At 40.5% G+C, this 23,379-nt stretch overlaps 1 protein-coding gene across 17 annotated transcripts in view; it reads right to left on the bottom strand.

Annotated features, from left to right (window-relative positions):
• The window catches only part of LOC126236282 (transmembrane protein 94), a 538,855-nt gene that overhangs the window by 444,598 nt on the left and 70,878 nt on the right, over positions 1-23,379 (bottom strand). For all 17 annotated transcript variants that reach the window (XM_049945449.1, XM_049945454.1, XM_049945456.1 and 14 more), the window contains exons 2-5: positions 11,077-11,203; positions 10,840-10,986; positions 10,614-10,750; positions 9,226-9,419 (exon numbers count right to left, since the gene is read on the bottom strand). In XM_049945449.1, the coding sequence (XP_049801406.1) occupies positions 9,226-9,419; positions 10,614-10,750; positions 10,840-10,986; positions 11,077-11,192 (594 nt within the window). In that variant the 5' untranslated portion in view covers positions 11,193-11,203. The remainder of the gene's footprint in view (positions 1-9,225; positions 9,420-10,613; positions 10,751-10,839; positions 10,987-11,076; positions 11,204-23,379) is intronic.

Raw genomic sequence — 23,379 nt, 5'->3', positions numbered from 1 at the left:
GACCCAGCCTAGAAGAGAGTGCTATGATAACAGTTATTAGTGATCCATATTCACTGCTTTTATTCACATTGTCTATAGCAAAAGACATTACTGTTTACATGTTGCCCATCGCTTGCAACACCACTGAAAATTCAAAGTTAAGTATTGTCAATCTTCTTTATTGTAATAAAAACTATTAACGTGATTTGCTTGAATTGTTGTATAGCATTCTGAAAATGCAGCATCATTTAGGCACCCTACAAAAGATGAGTAAGCAGGACCCCTGTGTAAAGCAGGAAATCTGGGTTCAAGTCCCAGCCCAGAACAAATTTTCACTTGTCGCCAACGATTTTAACTCACTGCACATTATCCAAGGATCTCTACTATGTCTAGCCATTTTGCCTGTTTGGTCCTTTGCTGCCTTGACTATTTCATCTTTCAAAGCTAGCCATTCATCCTCTATTGAGTTTCTTTTCCCTGTTTGAATCCCTTCTCGTGTAATGCTCCCTTTAGTAATTACCAACAAACATTTGTAGCTTCAAATTTTCCTAGATTTCTGCAATTTCTTCCATTTTAATCTGCAGTTCATAACCAACAAATTCTGCTCACAGTCTACATCTGACTCTGGAAATCTTTTGTAGTTTAAAATCAGGCTTTGAAATCTCTATCTCTCTGTTATGTAATATGTCTGAAACACTCCTGTAGCTCTAGTTTTCTTCCAAGAACAGAACCTTCTTCATGAGTCTTAAACCAAGTTCCAGCACCGCTTAAATTGTGCTCTGTGCAAAATTCTACCAAGCAGCTTGCCCTTTCGTTCCTTTCCCCAGTCCAAGTTCTTTTACTATTTTTCCTTGTCTTACTTTTCCTACTATTGAATTCCAGTCCCCCATCCTAATTAAATTTTCCTCTCTTTTAACTATCTGAATAATTTCTTTTGTTTCATCACAATTTCTTACAAATCTGTGGAGCTAATATGCATATAAAGTAGCACTAGGTGGTGTCTTTTGGGTTTGTATTTATCTTGGCTACAACAATACATTCACTATACTGTTGATAGCATGTTACCCACATTCTTATTTTCTTAATCATTATGAGTCTTATTCCCTATTTCATTTTGTGTTGATCACTCTGTAAGCACTTGACCAGAAGTCTTGTTCTTCCAGCCATCACACTTCATTACTTTCCACTACATGTAATTTCAACCTATCCATTTAATTTCTTTAAATTCTCTAAAATACCTATCCAAGTAACAGATATTACATTCCATTCTCTGACCCTTAAAATACCAGATTTATCTTTCCTGATGACAAACATTCTTTTGAGCAGTCCCTACCTGAAGGTCCAAATGGGGGCTCTTTTTCCTCCAGAATATTTTATCCAAGTGGATGCCATCATCAATAAGCCACATTGCCACAGTAGATCTACATGTCCTTCAGAAATTTAACTGCTGTAGTTTCCTCTTGCTCTCAGCCATTTGCAGTACCAATATAGCAGGGCCTTCGTTGTTGGCTAACATTACAAGGCCAGATCAGTTAATCATCGAGACTGTCACTCCTGCATCTGCTGAAACAGCTACTGTCCCTCTTCAGGAACCTTATGTTAATCTAACTTGTCCAGATACCTCTCTGATATGGCTGCCCTTACAGTACGGCTATCTGTATTGCTGGGTGTGCAAGTCAGCTCATTGTGGAAAGGTCCAGGGTTTATCAGGCTAGTTAACACATGAGCAAACAGCTTCTGGTGTTTCCAGGCACTCATCCACCCATGAACTAACTGGGACCAATTTTTCTTAACTTTGGTGATCAGATGAAACCAATGTACTCAATGCAGTATGGCTTTTGGTAGACACATTTAGAAGTACAAAACTCATCCTTGCTTTCAGAATTATTAGTTCCTTTCCTCAGGGAAGACACAGGGATGAGTTGGTAAAGGTTAGAAAGGAGAAGCAGCTCACTCAGTACCATATACATTAGGTTCATTTCCTAAGCTTTTATATGATACAGTAATACAATAGAAACTCTCACATAGCAGATGTAATAAAACTCCAGTAAAGTAAACGTATAAAACTCTTATCAATATTTTCATTGCCTTTCCTGTACAATCTAAAACCAAAGAATGTAAACGTATTTCAGTTGAATTCTAATTAATTATATGTTAATTTATGCACCAATCTTTTATTAATAAGATTAAGTTATTTTAAATTACATTCAAAAGTTGACAATGTTACACCTCTCATTTCCATCCAAAGATAACATGGCTCAATATAACCCTTCACAACTTTGAATTCATACCATCCTCATACTTGCACAGATTTAATATTCTGCAGAGCTAACTGATTATGTCATGTGTATTTACATGTTTGTTTAAATTTATTATGCAGCTATGTGTTAGTATTCTTGTTATACTATTTCTGATAAGAAAACATACTTCAAACCCCACAGACATTTAAAAACAATTATTAAATGGTTATTTAAATAAAATACCGTTCAATTGGCAACTAGAACAGTGTTGTTTATATAAGTCGACTCTCCGTGAGGGGACAGAATACCATAATGTGGAATTTTTGATATTTAGGCTACTGAAATATTTTCAGTCACAGACATAATATACATCAGTTTAATGAAAATGAGTTACTGCATTGAGCTGAGTGCTGATTTCCTGATAATTTATTATTAATACTTTCTATGGCTTGTATTTGACGTCCTGTTTAGGAATGAGGCAGCAGTGAGAGGCAAGTTCTATTTAAATTATTGGTGAGAAAGAGTACAGAAGTTGTCATGACAGTAGTTGTCATCCAGAGGGTGAGACAAATGAGCGAATTTGGAGATGCTATGAAATAGTGTATTTAATGTATTACTAGAGTAACATATTTTGTCAGTCTTACACCAAAGTTATGTGCTGAGTGCCATTAATGCAGTCTGGGTCCTGTTCAGAACTAAAAGAATAATCAGCTATTTAACTTTTTTGAATAATTTTATATTTAATCAAACAAGGGAAAATCCAGGACGGAATATACATACTCAGTTTGCAAGCAGAAGAATAACTTTAATATTTAAAAAGATTGTAACAATCAGAAAAAAGACATCTGCAGACAGCAGCTTGCTCATTTCAATGGTCTGCTAATAATATGGAAAATCCCGTCTGCTGACTAAAGAATATTTGACATGTTGCCTGGTATCTGAGAGGCATTAAAAATAAGGCACTTCTACCAACAAACGAAATAACACAATGTCTCACTAGCCACAGGCCTTGTCCAACTTACTAATGAAGGAAACTGTTTATTTGCTGTCATAGTTCCACAAAACATTTATAAGATGATTGATTTCAATCTATACAACCATCACTGCCAATATACAATAACCAAAAGAAAACCTCAAGAGAACAGCTACCCAATCTGTACTACTATATAAAGACAAGTTATTGTTAACATTGTTATCAAACATCTCAAAAAGTTTTCAACCAGTTCAGTTCAAATTTTTACATGTTACTTACATAATCATTCAGACGATCACAGACTACATATATTTTTTTAAACAACAGTGTGCAAGTTTTCTGTTCAAACCAACTGCAAAACAAGAAAATGTTGTGCTATGCTGCGGGGTGAAAATTTGCTGTTTAAATTTTTTTCCCCCTCACTGTCTGTTTTAACTACGACAGCAGAGCATTTTAATTATTAGACAGACTGTTTTTCCCACTCATATTGTTCCTCCTTGTACCTAATTTTAAATAAAAATTGTATACATAACCATGTGTTGTATTGTTTTGTAACTCACAGTCGGTTTTAACAGACAACATGAAAGTTGTATTCATGGCTTATCAGCTTATGATTAGAGTATTATTATGGAATCTGACTTCCCCCCATGAACCATGGACCTTGCCGATGGTGGGGAGGCTTGCGTGCCTCAGCGATACAGATGGCCGTACCGTAGGTGCAACCACAACGGAGGGGTATCTGTCAAGAGGCCAGACAAACGTGTGGTTCCTGAAGAGGGGCAGCAGCCTTTTCAGTAGTTGCAGGGGCAACAGTCTGGATGATTGACTGATCTGGCCTTGCAACACTAACCAAAACGGCCTTGCTGTGCTGGTACTGCGAACAGCTGAAAGCAAGGGGAAACTACAGCCGTAATTTTTCCCGAGGGCATGCAGCTTTACTGTATGGTTAAATGATGATGGTGTCCTCTTGGATAAAATATTCCGGAGGTAAAATAGTCCCCCATTCGGATCTCCGGGCGGGGACTACTCAAGAGGACGTCGTTATCAGGAGAAAGAAAACTGGCATTCTACGGATCGGCGCATGGAATGTCAGATCCCTTAATCGGGCAGGTAGGTTAGAAAATTTAAAAAGGGAAATGGACAGGTTGAAGTTAGATATAGTGGGAATTAGTGAAGTTCGGTGGCAGGAAGAACAAGACTTTTGGTCAGGTGAATACAGGGTTATAAATACAAAATCAAATAGGGGTAATGCAGGAGTAGGTTTAATAATGAACAAAAAATTGGAGTGCAGGTAAGCTACTACCAACAGCATAGTAAACGCTTTATTGTGGCCAAGATAAACATGAAGCCCATGCCTACTACAGTAGAACAAGTTTATATGCGTACTAGCTCTGCAGATGATGAAGAAATTGATGAAATGTATGATGAGATAAAAGAAATTATTCAGGTAGTGAAGGGAGATGAAAATTTAATAGTCATGGGTAGGTGGAATTCGGTAGTAGGAAAAGGGAGAGAAGGAAAGATAGTAGGTGAATATGGACTGGGGCTAAGAAATGAAAGAGGAAGCCGACTGGTAGTATTGTGCACAGAGCACAACTTAATCATAGCTAACACTTGGTTCAAGAATCATAAAAGAAGGTTGTATACATGGAAGAATCCTGGAGATACTAGAAGGTATCAGATAGATTATATAATGGTAAGACAGAGATTTAGGAACCAGGTTTTAAATTGTAAGACATTTCCAGGGGCAGATGTGGACTCTGACCACAATCTGTTGTTGTTGTTGTTGTGGTCTTCAGTCCTCCGATCCGTAGAACGCCAGTTTTCTTTCTCCTGATAATCTATTGGTTATGAACTGTAGATTAAAACTGAAGAAACTGCAAAAAGGTGGGCGTTTAAGGAGATGGGACCTGGATAAACTGAAAGAAACAGAGGTTGTACAGAGTTTCAGGGAGAGCATAAAGGAACAACTGACAGGAATGGGGGAAAGAAATACAGTAGAAGAAGAATGGGTAGCTCTGAGGGATGAAGTAGTGAAGGCAGCAGAGGATCAAGTAGGTAAAAAGACGAGGGCTAGTAGAAATCCTTGGGTAACAGAAGAAATATTGAATTTAATTGATGAAAGGAGAAAATATAAAAACGCAGTAAATGAAGCAGGCAAAAGGGAATACAAACGTCTCAAAAATGAGATCGACAGGAAGTGCAAAATTACTAAGCAGGGATGGCTAGAGGACAAATGTAAGGATGTAGAGGCTTATCTCACTAGGGGTAAGACAGATACTGCCTACAGGAAAATTAAAGAGACCTTTGGAGAAAAGAGAGCCACTTGTATGAATAATAAGAGCTGAGATGGAAACCCAGTTCTAAGCAAAGAAGGGAAAGCAGAAAGGTGGAAGGAGTATATAGAGGGTCTATACAAGGGCGATGTACTTGAGGACAATATTATGGAAATGGAAGAGGATGTAGATGAAGATAAATGGGAGATATGATACTGCGTGAAGAGTTTGACAGAGCACTGAAAGATCTGAGTCGAAACAAGGCCCCAGGAGTAGACAACATTCCATTGGAACTACTGACGGCCTTGGGAGAGCCAGTCCTGACAAAACTGTACCATCTGGAGAGCAAGATGTATGAGACAGGCAAAATACCCTCAGACTTCAAGAAGAATATAATAATTCCAATCCCAAAGAAAGCAGGTATTGACAGATGTGAAAATTACCAAACCATCAGTTTAATAAGTCACAGCTGCAAAATACTAACGCGAATTCTTTACAGACGAATGGAAAAACTGGCAGAAGCCGACCTTGGCGAAGATCAGTTTGGATTCCGCAGAAATGTTGGAACACGTGAGGCAATACTGACCCTACGACTTATCTTAGAAAATAGATTAAGGAAAGGCAAACCTACATTTCTAGCATTTGTAGACTTAGAGAAAGCTTTTGACAATGCGGACTGGAATACTCTCTTTCAAATTCTAAAGATGGCAGGGGTAAAATACAGGGAGCGAAAGGCTATTTACAATTTGTACAGAAACCAGATGGCAGTTATAAGAGTAGAGGGGCATGAAAGGGAAGCAGTGGTTGGGAAGGGAGTGAGACAGGGTTGTAGCCTCTCCCCGATGTTATTCAATCTGTATATTGAGCAAGCAGTAAAGGAAACAAAAGAAAAATTCGGAGTATGAATTAAAATCCATGGAGAAGAAATAAAAACGTTGAGGTTCGCCGATGACATTGTAATTCTGTCAGAGACGGCAAAGGACTTGGAAGAGCAGTTGAACGGAATGGACAGTGTCTTGAAAGGAGGCTATAAGATGAACATCAACAAAAGGAAAACAAGGATAATGGAATGTAGTCGAATTAAGTCGGGTGATGCTGAGGGAATTAGATTAGGAAATGAGACACTTAAAGTAGTACAAGAGTTTTGCTATTTGGGGAGCAAAATAACTGATGATGGTCGAAGTAGAGAAGATATAAAATTTAGACTGGCAATGGCAAGGAAAGTGTTTCTGAAGAAGAGAAATTTGTTAACATTGAGTATAGATTTAAGTGTCAGGAAGTCGTTTCTCAAAGTATATGTATGGAGTGTAGCCATGTATGGAAGTGAAATATGGACAATAAATTGTTTGGACAAGAAGAGAATGGAAGCTTTCGAAATGTGGTGCTACAGAAGAATGCTGAAGATTAGATGGGTAGATCACATAACTAATGAGGAGGTATTGAAAAGAATTGGGGAGAAGAGGGGTTTTTGGCACAACTTGACAAGAAGAAGGCACCGGTTGGTAGGACATGTTCTGAGGTATCAAGGGATCACAAATTTAGCATTGGAGGGCAGCGTGGAGGGTAAAAATCGTAGAGGGAGACCAAGAGATGAATTCACTAAGCAGATTCAGAAGGATGTAGGTTGCAGTAAGTACTGGGAGATGAAGAAGCTTGCACAGGATAGAATAGCATGGAGAGCTGCATCAAACCAGTCTCAGGACTGAAGACAACAACAACAACAACAACATGGAATCTGAATCTTTCAAAACTTCCTGATTCCTCCTGCTTGAAGATTAAAACTATGTGAAATACTCTCATTTAAGCTACTACCCTCACAGATACAGTGGCGGGAGTGGTCTCTTACACCCCATGTATCAATGATGCCAACCAAATTACCCATTCATTTTAAGTGACTTCAATTCGCAATCCATGTTTCATTGTCAATAACAATAAACAAGTCTGACAGTCAGAGAAAGGGGGAGAGGAGAGGAGAGGAGAGGAGATGGATGTAGAGGAAGGGGGGGGGGGATGGACACAGGGAGAGGGAAGGAGAGTTGAAGGGTAGGTGGAGGGAAGTAGGGGCAACAAGGAAGAAATGGACAGAGGGGGGGGGGAGGGGGGGGAGCAGATGTCCAGAGAGAGGGAGGAGGAAATGGAAGGAGAGAGGGGGGAGAAGGATTCCCCTACATATTTAGCAATTACAAAGTATTGCCAGGTTCACTAGTATAAACATAATTAACTGTCACGCGTTTTAAATACCTTTTGTCATTACAAAGTGAACTGTTATCATAAAATCACAAAACTGGAATAGCTTAACAAACATATATCCAAAAACTACAAGTCATATAGATAATGGATTTCGCTATTATTAGTGACTGCATTCAGAATATCATTCTCAGTACAAGGAAAAGGGTCCTTTCATATTGTCAAAAGAAATGGTAGTAATAATGGACAAAAATACATTAACAGGATACTATGAAAGACAAAGAATTTCTGTGATACAATTTTAATTTCTCAAAATTAAATATGAAGCACTTTACCATCACATTAAATATCTGTGACTCAATTTGCTTTGAAAAGATAAAAGAACATTCAAATAAAGGTAAGGAGCATCTTTCTGTTTTGAGACCTGCTCCCCGGAACATCATCAAGTCCCATACTGTACACAAAATTTTATTATTTGTCATTGGTCAAAACTTCTTATTAAAATTTTTAACAAACTTGAGGAGAGTCACTTAGCAATTTCTATGCTTTTTCTGTACCCTTTTGAGACTTCCCAGAAATAGTTTCATAAACAAAACTTCATCACACAATAAATAAAAATAAATTTCTTGAGCCTGGGGACTCCAACAGTAGATGTATAACATTTTAAAGCTTTATATATATGACAGGGAAGGTTATGGCAGAAATCACACACACACACACACACACACACACACACACACGCACACACCAGACTGCCGAAACCAGACCGCGTGCGCGCAGAGGCATTGTATGTTTGAAGTTGTCATTCTTTTCTGTGTGCCTGTCTGTGACTCAACACTTCAGCAATTTGGTGAGTTGCCTCCTTTGCTCCTAAATTATTCACATTTTGAAATTTTTCATGTTGTTTGGAAAACACCGCAGTGAATAATAATAATAATAATAATAATAATAATAATACTTGAGACAGACAAGTGACATATTTCTCCTCGCTGATGTAGCTTTCAGTCTGCATAATGTACAACACTATTCAAAATAATTGTGCTTAAATATCACCAAAAACTGCTTTGAGATGTATAGATTGTCTGATATCTTGTAACGTGGACAGCAGGTCTTAAAGTGAGCTGAAAATATCAAAATTTGTATTGAATTGTGGAAAAAAAGGGTTGACAGCTGGATGTCTGATTTCAATTTCGTAATGCGTGGAAAGCTTAAAAATATTTATAACCTTCAGAATTCTAAATTAGTGAAATGAGGAGTCTCTACTAAAAACTGTTGACATCGCTAATTGCCAGATCACACATGATCGCATTAACAGCCACAAAATGTTGTTTATAACGGGAGAAAATGATAGAGCTGGTCAAAAGAAAAGCAGATCCCTTTCAGTGAAACAATATAAAATTGAAAAATCTCTGAACAGGTATACAGATAAACGGTAAATGACAGTAAAGACTGAATGATAGACGTATTAAGTAACTGGATGGCAATCATTTAATACACAATATAGTCAAGCTCACATTTTTTACCATATGAAGTATATCTGCTTATAAATGCAATTAGCAAGAAGACTTACACTGAGTGGAGAACATCGCCCAGGAGCCTGTTGTCCAGGTCTGATGACGACAATATCATCACGCACAAGGAGTGCCCATGGCAAGTTCACCAGTTTTCCATCACGATAAGTCCATTGCAGAGTAATGCAAGGTGAGACTGGTGAGCACAAGTGTGGGTAATGTTCTGGATACCACTGACATGTCTCCGAAGCATCTGGTCAAATTGTCCATTTAAAAAAATGTATTTCTGCACTGAGTTTTATAGCTTCATTATGACTAAAGAAAACATTAAGAGTGACATAAATATTTCTTTTCATAAAACAAATTCATACACTGATTTCAGAACCTGTTATCACTTCAAAACTTTAAATGGCTAATGTGCATTGAAGTTGTTCACAACCCAAACAGGCAATTTTGCTATCACACACTGTATTTGTAAATACATATTACTGCTAAAACTAACTGCTATATTCTTCATAAAATAGGCACTAAAACATTCAGTCTTGATGAGAAAAAATTAATCAAAGTTTCTTGACAAAATACCAGAAAAATGTGGATGACAGCACTGAGAGGCACACACCATATGCATGTACATACGAGAGAGAGATAAGAAAGATAAGAAAGCATCAAATACTTTCATCATAATAGTGTTTTAAACATTCACAAATCATCTTCACAGTTTTGACTTGCTGTAGCATGTGCTGAACAAGTATCTGGAATTAGATGATATCAGTGTCCTACCACATAATCTAACCTACTGTAGCTTGCACAATTCCTTGAGCACAGTGGTCATCGTGCAATCCCCCCCCCCCCTCTCTCTCTGCCTCACACACACACACACACACACACACACACACACACATACACCTACCTTCCCTGGAGGCTTATTGTAGTTCACACTGAATATTTTCATATACAGGCAGCAACAATGTTCATCGGATCAGATAACATACTTCCAGTGTTCTACAGTCAGCTCTTGATGTGTCTTCGTAGCCAAGCAACATTGTGTGTTCGAATGAGAAACAGTGTCACAGAAGCAAGCAGTATTCCCAAACACTCTGTCTTTCCTTCTCATCCCATCCGGTAATTCTCCCCTGACCCAGGGTTTTGAGTGACTTTTCTGAACTGTACCCCTATCTCTAAATCTCTCCTGACCTTTTCCTTCACCCCTCTACCTTCCCCTTCAACTCTTCTGCCAGGAGGAGGAGCCACTGGCTCCAAAAGCTTGTAAAAGTTAAACCCTTTTGTGTGTGTGGGTTCCCCTGAAGCCACTTGGTGAATAGATTTTTTATCTATCCATTTACGTTACATTGTCAATAATTAAAAAGTACGATTAGTTATGCCTGAAATAAGATTATGCTGCTGTACATGATACTTCCAAAATATTGTAACATTAATGACAAAAAACCTTTTAACTGACGAAGAATTTCAAGAATTCTTGTAGTCATTTCAGAGTGCCGCAATTTGTTCTCTCTCAAAACCAAATATACATTGATCACCAATAGTAGAAGAAGCAGTATTCCTTGTGCGAGTAGACAGCATAACCTAAAAAAAAATTTTAAGATGAGAATCTCCTGGAGATACAAAATAAATATAAATATAAAAAGTGATACTGTGTAATTATTGTGTAGTACCTGTCACTTTTATCTACAATATATGCAAAAAACAACGCAAAACTGCAAGCAAGAATGGCAACTGCAGAAGTCCAACAAAAGGTGGTGTATCGGCTTTCATGGTGTAGTGCATCTCTCAACCATTGCTTATGCCATATGTTACTGAACCTGTAAAAAATAAACAAACAAAAAAATTATTGCAACTGAACTCTGATTAAGACTCATGAAAAGGACTAATGAGACACAGTGATTAAATACCTTTTCTTCTGGCACAACTGATGTTCCTTAAGAACAGATTCTATATCTTGGTGCAAGCGAGTAAGTGCCTCTGCTGTGGACAGGCCTTCTTTACTGTAAACTGGTTCATGATCCATGTCAGAGTGATCTAAAATAAAAAAGTAGGACACACATAAAAAGGTTGAAAATTGATAAAAAATGTAAAAGCTCCTAATTTTTCTCTTACGATAGAAAATTTGCATCAACTATATGTTTTGACTTTAATGAGCACCACTATGTACATTTTAAATACAAAAAAAAATTCAAGCACGAATTCAATTATGGTATCTCAGCCAAAATTCTGCAATAGATTTCTCACAGGAAACCCTAATTAAATCCATCTCTGCATTTTTAACAATCATTGAAACATATGACATCTGGCAGAATCAATTTCTAACAATAAAGACATATCCATGGGGTGTTCAAATAAAAAACGGATTTAGGCACTGAAAATTTAACATGAGCTTGTGTCTGTAACCAATTTTACTGTTCCCAATATTGAGAAAAGGATAGATTGCTACTCACCACATGGAGGAGGCGTTGAGCCACAGCCAGTACTATGAAAAAGACTGCTAAACATTTAAGCTCTCGGCCAAAAGATCTTCTTTGGAAATAAGAAACACACACAAGCACAGCTCATACACACATGACCACGGTCTCATTCACCGACCTGAGTTAGGCCACAGCAGCCAGAGCCGAGTTGTGCTTGTTTGAATCTGTGTGTGTGCAACTCAACGGCTCCTCCCCATGTGGTGAGCAGCAGTCAATCCTTTTCATAATACTGTCGTTACTCCATCCTGGACTTTTGATTGTTTAAATCTTACTGTTAAAGGTCATATGCTAAGCAATGCTCTTTGTTAACAATGTGACAAACACAAAGAAGAGCCAATATCTGGAGGGGGGGGGGGGGGGACACTGCTAGACATCTATCATATCAATGGTCCTACTTTTTTTTAGTCACAACACAGCACTGACTCTTGAAAGCTCAGTGAATCTTAAGATATTGCAAAAAAATTAAACACTCCGGATTGCACACAAAAACTATTTACACATACTACAATTAATTCCGACTTTAATACGCCGATTCAGTCAGTTATTTTAACAACATTGACAAATCCAATAAGTAACATGCTGACCCCATGAGGATACAGGATAAGACCAGGAAAAAGAAGAAACTGGTTATTTTGGGCTGCTACTGCATGTCTTGCTCTTTCCAAAAGTAAAAGTAACCATCCATACACGGCCATCTTTTAGAGCCTTTGGAAGCATTTTTGTGTGTGCCTACAAAGAATTACCGTATTATCCTCTCAAGATTTATTGTGGAGCTTTTCAATATGATTTCCCACATCTTCCTTGAAATCGCTCACTCACTAACTACATTATATGTAACTTGATCAATATGTTATTACTCCTGATTTATTTTCTAGGTAGCACAACCTACTCTTAAACATACCCTCTTGGTTTTCAGTACTCTTTGTATGTACAGTTTATTTACTCATCTATAATTTTTTGTTGCACGTCCTTGTTGGAATAGCTATTATTTTTTTAGAATTTTATCCAAAATTTTGTTTCTCAAAATTCTATTTATAGTGCTACATCTATCATTTTCAGACATATGTTGAGTAATTGCGAAGTAACTTCCATTATTATAATGAAAGTAGATTAGCACTAGTCATAATTTGTGGTTAGCATATTTCACAGAAGCAGACTTCAGCAGCTGCTGTCGCATATTAATGTATAACTTGGCTTGATCCACATCCATTAAAGTTCTCTTTCAAGACAGCAATCACACAATACACTGTGTGTGTGTGTGTGTGTGTGTGTGTGTGTGTGTGTGTGTGTCTCAGTGAATCAATGTCCATAACTGTGCAGAAGCCTAGGAGAGTAAAATGTGACATTTGATCTATACTCACTGATAATGTAATATCCTGGAATATACTGAATGTTTTCCTCCAAAATTCACAACTTTTATTTCTTTTAAGGGATTCTGAAATTAGTTCTTACATATGACTTGAGCAATGCAGTGTGTATCCAATGTGTTAAATTTATTTACAGACATTTGTTGTGCAGCAATTGATGCAACAAATTAACCCTTGCTTACAATTAATGGTTAAAAATAGCATATATACTTCAAACTTTCTACTATTAAAAAAGGCTAGAACTAGCTTTATGGTAAGCAGTCATTCTTTTCTGTCCACAGCTGTCCACCATGGATAAGTAAAAAGAATGGAAGTGTGTGTCAAATGGGGTGGGATAACAAGGACAGTATTACAAGGTATTTAGATATAAAAAAATACAAAATTTATATTAGTCAAGACCATATCGATGACAAAATCTTAGAAATCTGAGGGTAGTTACCTCATGCAAAGTTGTAACTGTAGGTACTAGGAAAGAATGCATGAAGTTGCCTGTCTGTAAAGTTAATATGTACACAGTTATCACAAGCATGAAAAATAAAAAACTTTGTTCAATTCCTAACATTCTGAAAGCTGGGAAACTAGTGTCACACTTTTTTTAATTTCATCCAAATCTAAGCTTCAGAAAAATTACTTCAGACTGTAAAGGTTCCACCTGCTTTATTTCTTCATTTGTTGTCCTCGGTGTCAACGTACTGCATTGCTACACTGGTTGAATAATGGGTTTTGTAATTTTGACACTGACCACGGTAAATAATGTAGCCAACATATGCACAGTTGCGTTACACAGTCTTTTACTTTCACTGTTTACATAACCCCCCAATAACACACAGTTATAGGGCCAGTGCACTACTGTTTAATCTTTCCATAAGCCTCATTAATAGATTGCAGGCGAACCTCCACATAATGCTACAATAGTTTCCTGTTGAACATCTATGAGCAGTAAAACCTAACTGCAAAGTTCACAGTTCTAGAAGAATAATCAGGTACGTATAGAGCAGACACTGTCACTGGTTTTACACATGGCCTAATTGTTTAACATTTATTCCACAGTTAATTTGAAGCATTGTTGTTGTTCTAACCAACACAGGTTACTCATCTGAAACTCAGCTGTGGACTGACTGTCCCGTGACCAAAAATTGGACCCTTATATATCTTCACAATAATAGGGGCTGAAACTATGCGCATTGGTCGAAGTTTAATTTACAGAAATTTCAATTAAAACTTAAATCATTAAATTAACTGAATACATCAAAAAGTTCTGTCTTTTTAACAGTTTCTTCTATTACAAGCACTAAGCTAAAATATTTGTTTAAATAATGAAATTAACAAATATTGTTATGCAAACAATACTTTTGACAAAAGTGTTAATTACTTTGGAATTAATTATGAGCTGGCTCTGCTAACATGTTTTCAAATAGAGTCAGATAGATACTTTAAGATTACTAGCATTTCATCTTCCAAATGTTTATAATTAGTACAGAATTTATATTTGTTTATATGTCAACAATAGAATTTAAGTTACGAAACAATCACTGATTTCACCCTATAACAAAAGATACCAACTAGGAATAGTCAAAATAAATTAGAAAATCAATTACATGCATAAAACTAAGCACAAAATTAGATCTGGTGTTATATTCTTTAAGACTAAGGGCCAGCCTTTCTATTTTATGAAAATGCAGGTTATACTCAAGTATATCTATATAGACAAAAATGAATTTTAAGGAGGCAGATGGCAAAACAAGAGGAGAATTAAAAATATCCCAGCTTGCTTCGTCACAAGACACTTATTTATGCGTCTTGCAATGCAGTTGTGTTTTACTCAACCACTTTATGCACGTGCATATAAGGTATTTTTATTATTACCAATAGAGCTATTTTTATAGTCTATCCAAAAGATAATGAGTTATAACTTCACTCTGTGAGTCTGTTCTTCGTATAGTAAAGTGGAATTTCAAATGTGTTGAATTTGTCTCTTTTGCACTTATTTGTTATCACTATTAATCCAGCTGATTAAGGATCTACTTAATTAACTTTCAAAATAGATCCCAGGAATGTTTTGTAAGAAATGACTTTCACATACGAAAATCAGTTTCTATTTAGGAAAAAACAAGGCCAGTTTGTGACTTAAGTTCATTTTTGAAATTGTTTGTTCATGGGCACAGTCTGCCATCACCAAGTATGGTCCGCCCAGCTCAGGCACTCAATACCATGCCATCCAATCGCATGTGCTCTTCAGTATCAACCAGACTTTGACTCCGGGCAATGCCATCAACATGCCACTGGGACGACTCGACTATACACAGTAGATAAGACATGGTGGCATTCTACCATTTCAGCTGGCCTCACATACCTGAGACACCAGCACGGCATCCCAAGAAGCATGTACATGCCGCTTGCCATACCTCAATGCCTGCAGCTACGAACAAAAATATTATGTGGGAACTCCGGGCAACACCTAGAATAGAAAATTGGGTGCAGCATAAAGGCGGCAAACCAAATCTAATAGCGCTTAAAACAGAGTAAAAAAAGATGAAGGAGTAGCCTGATCAAGGAGATGAGAGTCAGGGAATCCCCAGACCTGGCATACAGCAGGAGATGTCCCATCCAACCCCCTAACCCTTCTTCACAGATAGATTAAAACCTTATACCTGAGAATAAAAACTATCTTCCCGTAGAAAACAGAGAACCAGTTCAATCACCTGTGAATAGTCTGCCTATATTACAGGCAATGTGTCAGAAAGTCCATACTTAGCATTCCATTAAGATACAAGCAATTGTATGTAAGTCTCTATAACAACAATGTGGGGATGGCTCATTACACAAAATAAAACTACGGGTTAACTTGGTATGACCGATGCAGAGACAACAAAGCACTGTGGATTCCTTCTATGAAAAGTGGAAGTTCCCTGGGATGCCCATATGACTTGGAACCCAGGGAAAGACAACTGGGCAGGCAGCACAATGAAGGTCACCGAGAAGGTCACCAATACAGGAGAGCAAACTGTGACAAGAATAGTTATTGGTCAATAGACTAGAGACTGCTCACTGACACAGTAAATATTAAACACTGTCAAGAGAAGCCCATTTAATAAAATAGAGGGCTCTGCTAATGGCTGTCAGCTCTGCCATAAACACACTTCATTTTTCCAGCAGCAAATGATGTTTGATACTGGCAGAAGATGTAAAATCATATCCTGTTTGATCTACAGTTTTAGAGCCATCAGTGTAAAAGAAGATAGCACCCTGGATCAGTCCTAATCTGTGGCCTGGACAGCAGATACTGGAGACTGTACAAGAAAACACAGGGAGCACAGTCCAGGGAGGGGAGATGGAGGCCTTGGCACGGAGAAGCAAAGTGCATTCCCACTAGTAATCCCACCTGAGGACATGAACCACAAGGATGACATCTCTCATATGCAAAGTGAACGGGATAAGTGGGATGATCAAAGAATTGTTGAATGGCAATTGCACAGGAGACCATAAGTTGGTACCATCAAATCTGAAGAGGGGAGATCCCTGCTTCAGCACGTAGACTCTACAGGACTAGTCCGAAAGGCACAGTGGCTACATGATGGTGGACTGGATCTAACAGTTTCAAAGCTGAAGCAGCTGCCAAACCATAAACCTGGCAACCACAATCCAGTACAGATGAAAGCAAGGTCCAGTAAATAGAGGTAAGAATAGCATGATCCGTATCTCTAGATACATGGGTAAGGAAGCAGCCAGTCTTCAGATGATGAATACAGGGCAGCCAAGTCAGACTTTTATCAAAATGGAGGCCGAACAAACAGGACTGTGCATTACCTGCATTTCTGTAGGAGAGATTTGAAACTGTTGGAAAGGGAGCATGCAGAGGACCATCCAGAGGACCACTGGATGGCCCCTTGGAGGTGGTTTTCAGCAGAGGCTACAGTGTGGGAGCTGCACCATACACAAAAATCAGAGGTGACCAGCAACCCAACAGATGTCACTAGTCATTGATGGCTATGAAGAAGAGAGTGACTTTCAACACAGAGCCCTGTGGTACACCATTCTATTGGATCTGTGTGGAGCTGAGTGAAGTGTCAACTCTAACCCAGCCACCTGTGGGATAAAAACTGCTGAATAAAAAATGGAAGGTGGCCTCAAAAGCCCCAGTCATGGAGAGTAAGTAAAACAAGATAACACCGCCTTATGCCGGTCAAAAAAGACTGCAACAAGATGATAACATTTAGAAAAAGCCCGTCAGATTGCTGCTTCCAACCACACCAGATGGTCGATTGTGGATCATACCTCCCGGAAACCACACCGATAAGTGGACAAGAGGCCTCGAGATTTGAGAAACCACTATAATCTGAAAGCAACCATCCTTTCAGGCAGTTTACACAGTATGTTGCTCAGGCTAATCTGCCAGTAACTGTTGGGAGACAATGGGTTCTGCAGCCGTATAGGAAGAGAACACTGATGCAGTTACAAAGTGGATCACAAGGTGTTCTGTAAGAACCAATGAATCAGTACAAAGGACCCCTTTCAGCCAAGACTAAGAACAGCTGTTGATCGCTGGTGGCCCATAAGATCACGAGGCTTGGCTCACGCCTGTGATAAGAGGCATACGTCTTCAGGGAGGAGGCATAGCTTTCCGAGAATTCATTCCTACTGTGTTTTAATAGATAGTGAGGATTAGAACAAAGCCCCTTAAAAGTGATAAGCTGAAACATCCTGGAATACTAAAATGGTGTGCCGGACCGAGACTCTGACTCAGGATCTTTGCATTTCACGGGCAAGTGCTCTACGAACCGAGCTACCCATGCACGCCTCATGGCCCATCCTCACAGCTTTACTTCTGCCAGTACTTTGTTTCCCACCTTCCCAAGTTCACAGAAGCTCTCCTGCAAAACTTCCAAGACTAGCACTACTGAGAGAAAGGACACTGCAAAGACATGGCTTAGCCACAGCCTGGGGGATGTTTCCAGAATGAAATTTTCACTGTGCAGCAGAGTGTGCACTGAAATGAAACTTTGTTGCAAATTTAAATGGTGTGCCAGACCGAGTCTCAGTTCAGCACACCATTTTAACTTGCCAGAAAGTTTCCTATTAGCACACACTCCGCTGCAGAGTGAAAATTTCATTTTGTGATAAAGTCGGTCTGCGAAGGATGTCATTTGAATCATTGCGAGGCTCGGCTGGAATCCTGAATAGCTATTGCATTGTCTTTGATACACTATGGGACCAGCCAATTGGGGGGGGGGGGGGGGGAGAAGACTGTAGAAAGGGGAATAACAGTTCCCAGTGTGGATGAACACATCTGAGATACCTTGCAAAAACTAATCAATATAATCTGACCGGAGGCAGAGAACATAGCAATAGAGGCTTCCAAATGTCGATTGGCCCTGTGAAGTACTCAACATGGTAGATGGTCTGTTTCGAGGCAGCAAGGAAATGACAGGATCACCAGAAAGAGTCAATGTCACAAATGTCATCATGTAGTGAGCAATGTAGCAAAACCACAAGACTAGGGGAAAGAGATCGTCAGATCAATAGCTAAAACGGGAAGGTTACCATGGACGGCACTACAGTGCATTGGAGAACCACCACTGAGGAGGCACATATCTTGGTCTCTGAGTAGATGATCAATCAGGAGGCCCCTAACAGATAAATTGGTGCTCTCCCACAAGGGACTGTGTGTTGTAAAGGAGAAAAGGGTGTGGGGAGTTATTGGATTAAAGTGGTCAATTCAACATAAGGAAGTGGCCTGCCTGGAGGAATATAAATACTGCAAATGTTGTTTGCTGAGGTTGTTTGTGCATGCACCACTATTGCCTCCAATGAAGTACAAGGGGGAGCCCAATTGCTGATGACATCTGTACGAACCAATGTTTTAACCCCTCCAAATGCCCTTTCAGAACCAGAACCATTCCAACAGAATGCATGATAGCCTTGGAGCATTGGAAAATGGTCATCAGTGAAATCTGTTTCTTAGAGAGCAACGCGAATGATAGTAGAAGAGGAGGAAATAAGGTGCTGTAGTTCTGGCAGATGACAGAAATACCCATTAAAATTCCACTGAACAATTACACATGGCTAAGTCAGGCATGGAGGGACAAGGACCACCAATCACACCTCAGGATCACTGCCTCTCACCAGTGGGGATATAACCACACACACAAACATTAGCTCAGAATCCAACTGCATGGGGGGATCAGAGGACCCATGTCCTGATTCTTCTTCTTCTTCTTCTTCTTTTCCTCCATAAATGTGGGTGGGCTAGGTTCATTCAAGGGACTATAGACAGTGAGTACAGAACAGATGAAGAGCTGACAGGCCATGTCTCCTGCAGCCACTGTTTGGCATTGGGCCTCCAGTCTGGAGGTTGCCAAGAGAGGGAGTCCGAGAGGGGAAACCCTGTCACTGGTTGGTTGGTTTAAAAGAGGAGGAGGAAGGGACCAAACTGCAAGGTCATCAGTCCCTTGTTCCCAGTAAAATAATTACACATGGGAAAGAAGAAAAGAAAGGAGACGTGCAGCACAATAACAAGAGAAAGGAAGAACAACAGAAGGACAACCAACACTACTATGGACAAAACAGGAAAGAAAACCAAAGAGAAAAGCAAAAACAGGTAGAAGGGGTAAAAACAAGAGAGCAGATGACCGTGGCTGGCTGACAATGAGAACAAAAAGGAAAAGCCAGCCACTCTGTGACACATTAAAACATCCACCTTAAAAGTATTAGAGTGGAGAACACAAAGGGACAAAGGACGTAGACTAAAACATATAGAATGATAAAATCCATTGTCACGAATAAAATGTAAAACTAAATTGGCTGACGAGGCATTGTCAGCTAAAATTACTGCCAATGAATCCGGTAACTGAAGAGTCCATCGCAGGGCAGTCAAAGAAGGACAGCTCACCAAGATATGGGCCACTGTCAGCCGCGTGCCGCACCAACACCGAGGAGGGTCATCACAGCACAGGAGGTAGCCATGTGTCACACAAGTGTGGCCAATGCAGAGCTGGCAGAGAACCACAGAGTCACTGCAAGAGGTCCGCATGGGGGACTGCCACACATTCGTAGTCTCCTTAATGGCACACAGTTTGTTGTGCATGCTGAGGTTATGCCATTCCGTCTCCCAAAGCCACAAAACCTTGCGGCATAGTACTGAATAGAAGTCAGTTGCAGAGAAGTCGATCTCCATAAGCAGTTTCTGCATAGCCTGTTTGGCCAGCCTGTCAGAAATTCGTTGCCTGGGATTCTGACATGACCTGGGGTCCAGACAAACCCCACTGAATGACTGGACCGTTCCAGGGCATAGATGGACTCCTGGATGGTCACTACCAAAGGATGACTAGGGTAGCACTGGTCGATAGCGTGTACGCTGCTCAAGGAGTCAGTACACAGAAGAAATGTCTCCCCAGGGCCTGAACGGATGTGCTCAAGAGCACGAGATATAGCCACCAGCTCAGCCATGAAAACACTGCAGCCATCAGGCCAGGAATGATGTTCAATATGTCCTCCATGGACATATGTGAAGCCAACATGAGCATCAGCCATAGACCCATCAATGAAAACCACTTCGTTAACTGAGTCCTTAGGGCCATGTGAAAGGTCCAGGTGAAGCCGCAGCCTAGGTGGACACCATGGAGGTGTACGTAAATGGACCTCAAGTATAGGTGGTAAAGGCAAGGACTCCAGTTTGGAAAGAATGGATCGGACACGAACTGCAATTGGAAGATCTGACCTGGGCCGCTGATGAGGGAGATGAACCACTGTGGGTGGATAACGGAGACGGTGATTCAGACACGCTGGAGAACTATGAATGTGTGCAACGTAACTGGCCAGCAGTTGTGCACACCTAATTTGCAATGGAGGGACTCCGGCCTCCACAAGGACGCTGGTCACCGGACTCATCCTAAAATCTCCAGTCGCTAGGCGACCACCACAGTGATAAACTGGGTCAAGTAAACGCAATGCTGAGGATGCTGCCGAACCAAAAACCACACACTCTGATAGTAAAGGCAGGATTTAACAAGGGCTCTGTAGAACTGCAGCAGCATAGAGCGATCTGCACCCCAGTTGGTGTTGCTCAGGCAGTGGAGGGCATTGAGGTACTGCCAGCACTTCTGCTTAAATTGACGAAGGTGAGGAAGCCAAGTCAATCGGGCGTCAAAAACCAGTCATAAGAATCAATATGTCTCCACTACACTGAGTGGATCATCATTAAGGTAAAATTCTGGTTCTGGATGAACGGTATGACACTGACAGAAGTGCATAACACATGACTTTGTGGCCGTAAACTGGGAACCTTGGGCTAGAGCTCATGACTGCGCTTTGTGGATGGCTTCCTGTACGTGCCACTCAGCAACACCAGTACTGGTGGAGCAGTACAATATGCAGAAGTCATCTTCATACAGAGAAGGTGAGACGGACAGCCCTACAGCTGCTGCAAGACCATCAATGGCCATTAAAAATAGACACACTCAATACAGAGCCCTATGGACCCCATTCTCCTGGATATGGGGGGAACTTTGGGAAGCACCAACTTGGACACGGAAAGTACAAAGCGACAAGAAATTTTGGATAAAAATCGGATGCAGGCCTCGGAGACCCCACTCATATAATGTGGCAAGGATATGATGTTGCCAGGTGGGGTCATACACTTTTCGTAAATCAAAAAAGACGGCAACCAGGTGTTGGCATCTGGAAATGGCTGTTCGGATGGCAGCCTCAAAGGACACAAGATTATCAGTGGTAGAGTGACCCTGGCAGAAGCCAGTAGGCCACGTGTCTCCAGGACCCAACCCAACTGCTGGCACAACATACATTCCAGCAGCTTACAAAGAATGTTGGTGAGTCTGATGGGCCAATAGCTATCCACATCAAATGGGTTTTTACCAGGTTTGAGCACCAGAATGATGGTGCTCTCCCGCCACTGCAATGGAAAGATGCCGTCCCACCAGATCCATTTGAAGATGACAATGAGATGTCGCTTGTAATCAGATGAGAGATGTTTAATCATCTGACTGTGAAACCGATCTGGCCCAGGAGCAGTGTCGGGGCAATGTGCAAGGGCACTGAGGAGCTCCCACTCTGTAAATGGGGCATTATAGTATTCACTGTGGTGTGTAGTGAACGTAAGGACTTTCCCTTCCAGCTGCTGTTTGAGAGTTCGAAAGGCTACGGGGATAATTCTCTGATGCAGACACTAGAGCACAGTGCTCAGCAAAGTGCTCGGCAATCGTATTTGCATCGGTAGGTAACACGCCATTTATGTTAACACCAGGAACACCTGTTGTGGTCTGGCACCCAAAAAAATGTTTGATCTTTGCCCAGACTTGGGAAGGGGACATATGGCACCCAATGGTTGAGACATATCTCTCCCAACACTCCTGCTTGCATCATTTGATATGTTGGCGAACTCGGGCACAGACCCGTTGAAAGGTTATGAGGTGCTCCAGGGAAGGGTGCTGCTTATGCCACTGTAGAGCTCATTGACACTCCTTAATTGCTTCAGAGACTTCCGGCAACCACCAAGGGAGTGCGTTTCGCCGGGGACACCCTAAAGAGCGAGGGATTGCATTTTCTGCCACAGAAACGATTGTTGTAGTCCCCTGCTCAACCATCACATCAAAGTTATTGTGAGGGAGAGATTGAATGATGACAGCAGAGGTGAAAGTTTCCCAGTTCACCTCGTTTAAAGCCCATCTGGACAGGCATCCGTGGGCCTGACACCAGGACAGTGACAGGAAGATGGGGAAGTGGTCACTACCACACAGGTCGTCATGTGCTCTCCAGTGGATAGATGGTAGAAGTCCTGGGTTGCAAATTGATAAATCAGTGGTCAAGCAACTATCATGAGCCACACCGGAATGTGTGGCGGCCCCAGTATTTAAGAGGCAGAGGTCGAACTGAGACAGCAGAGTTTCGACATCTTTGCCTTGGCCAGTAAGAACGGTGCCACCCCACAAGGGGTATTTGGGTGTTAAAATCTCCCAAAAGTAGAAAAGGTTTAGGGAGCTGATGAATCAGTGCAGTTAACACATTCAGGGATACTGCACCATCTGGAGGAAGATATACATTGCAGACAGTTATTTCCTGCATCGTCCTTATTCTGACAGCCACTTGACGGGGCACATTTTCACTACAGACTGAGTTCAGGACCTAAACGCAAACTCCACCTGACACTCAATTATAGTCGCTACGGTTCCTGTAGTATCTCTTACAGCCGCGGTGGGCAGGGGTCCGCATTGCCGAGAACCAGATTTCCTGGAGGGCGATGCAGAAAGCAGGTGTAAGGCTTAACAGTTGCCGTAGCTCAGTCAGGCGGTGGAAAAAACCGTAGCAATTCTACTGGAAGATGACATCATCGTGAGACTGGGAAGGCATGAAA

This window comes from Schistocerca nitens, chromosome 2 (assembly GCF_023898315.1).
Source record: "Schistocerca nitens isolate TAMUIC-IGC-003100 chromosome 2, iqSchNite1.1, whole genome shotgun sequence".
In the NCBI taxonomy this organism is placed as follows: domain Eukaryota; kingdom Metazoa; phylum Arthropoda; class Insecta; order Orthoptera; family Acrididae; genus Schistocerca; species Schistocerca nitens.
Note: the sequence above shows the minus strand (reverse complement) of the source record. Positions and strands in the feature narration are given on the sequence as shown.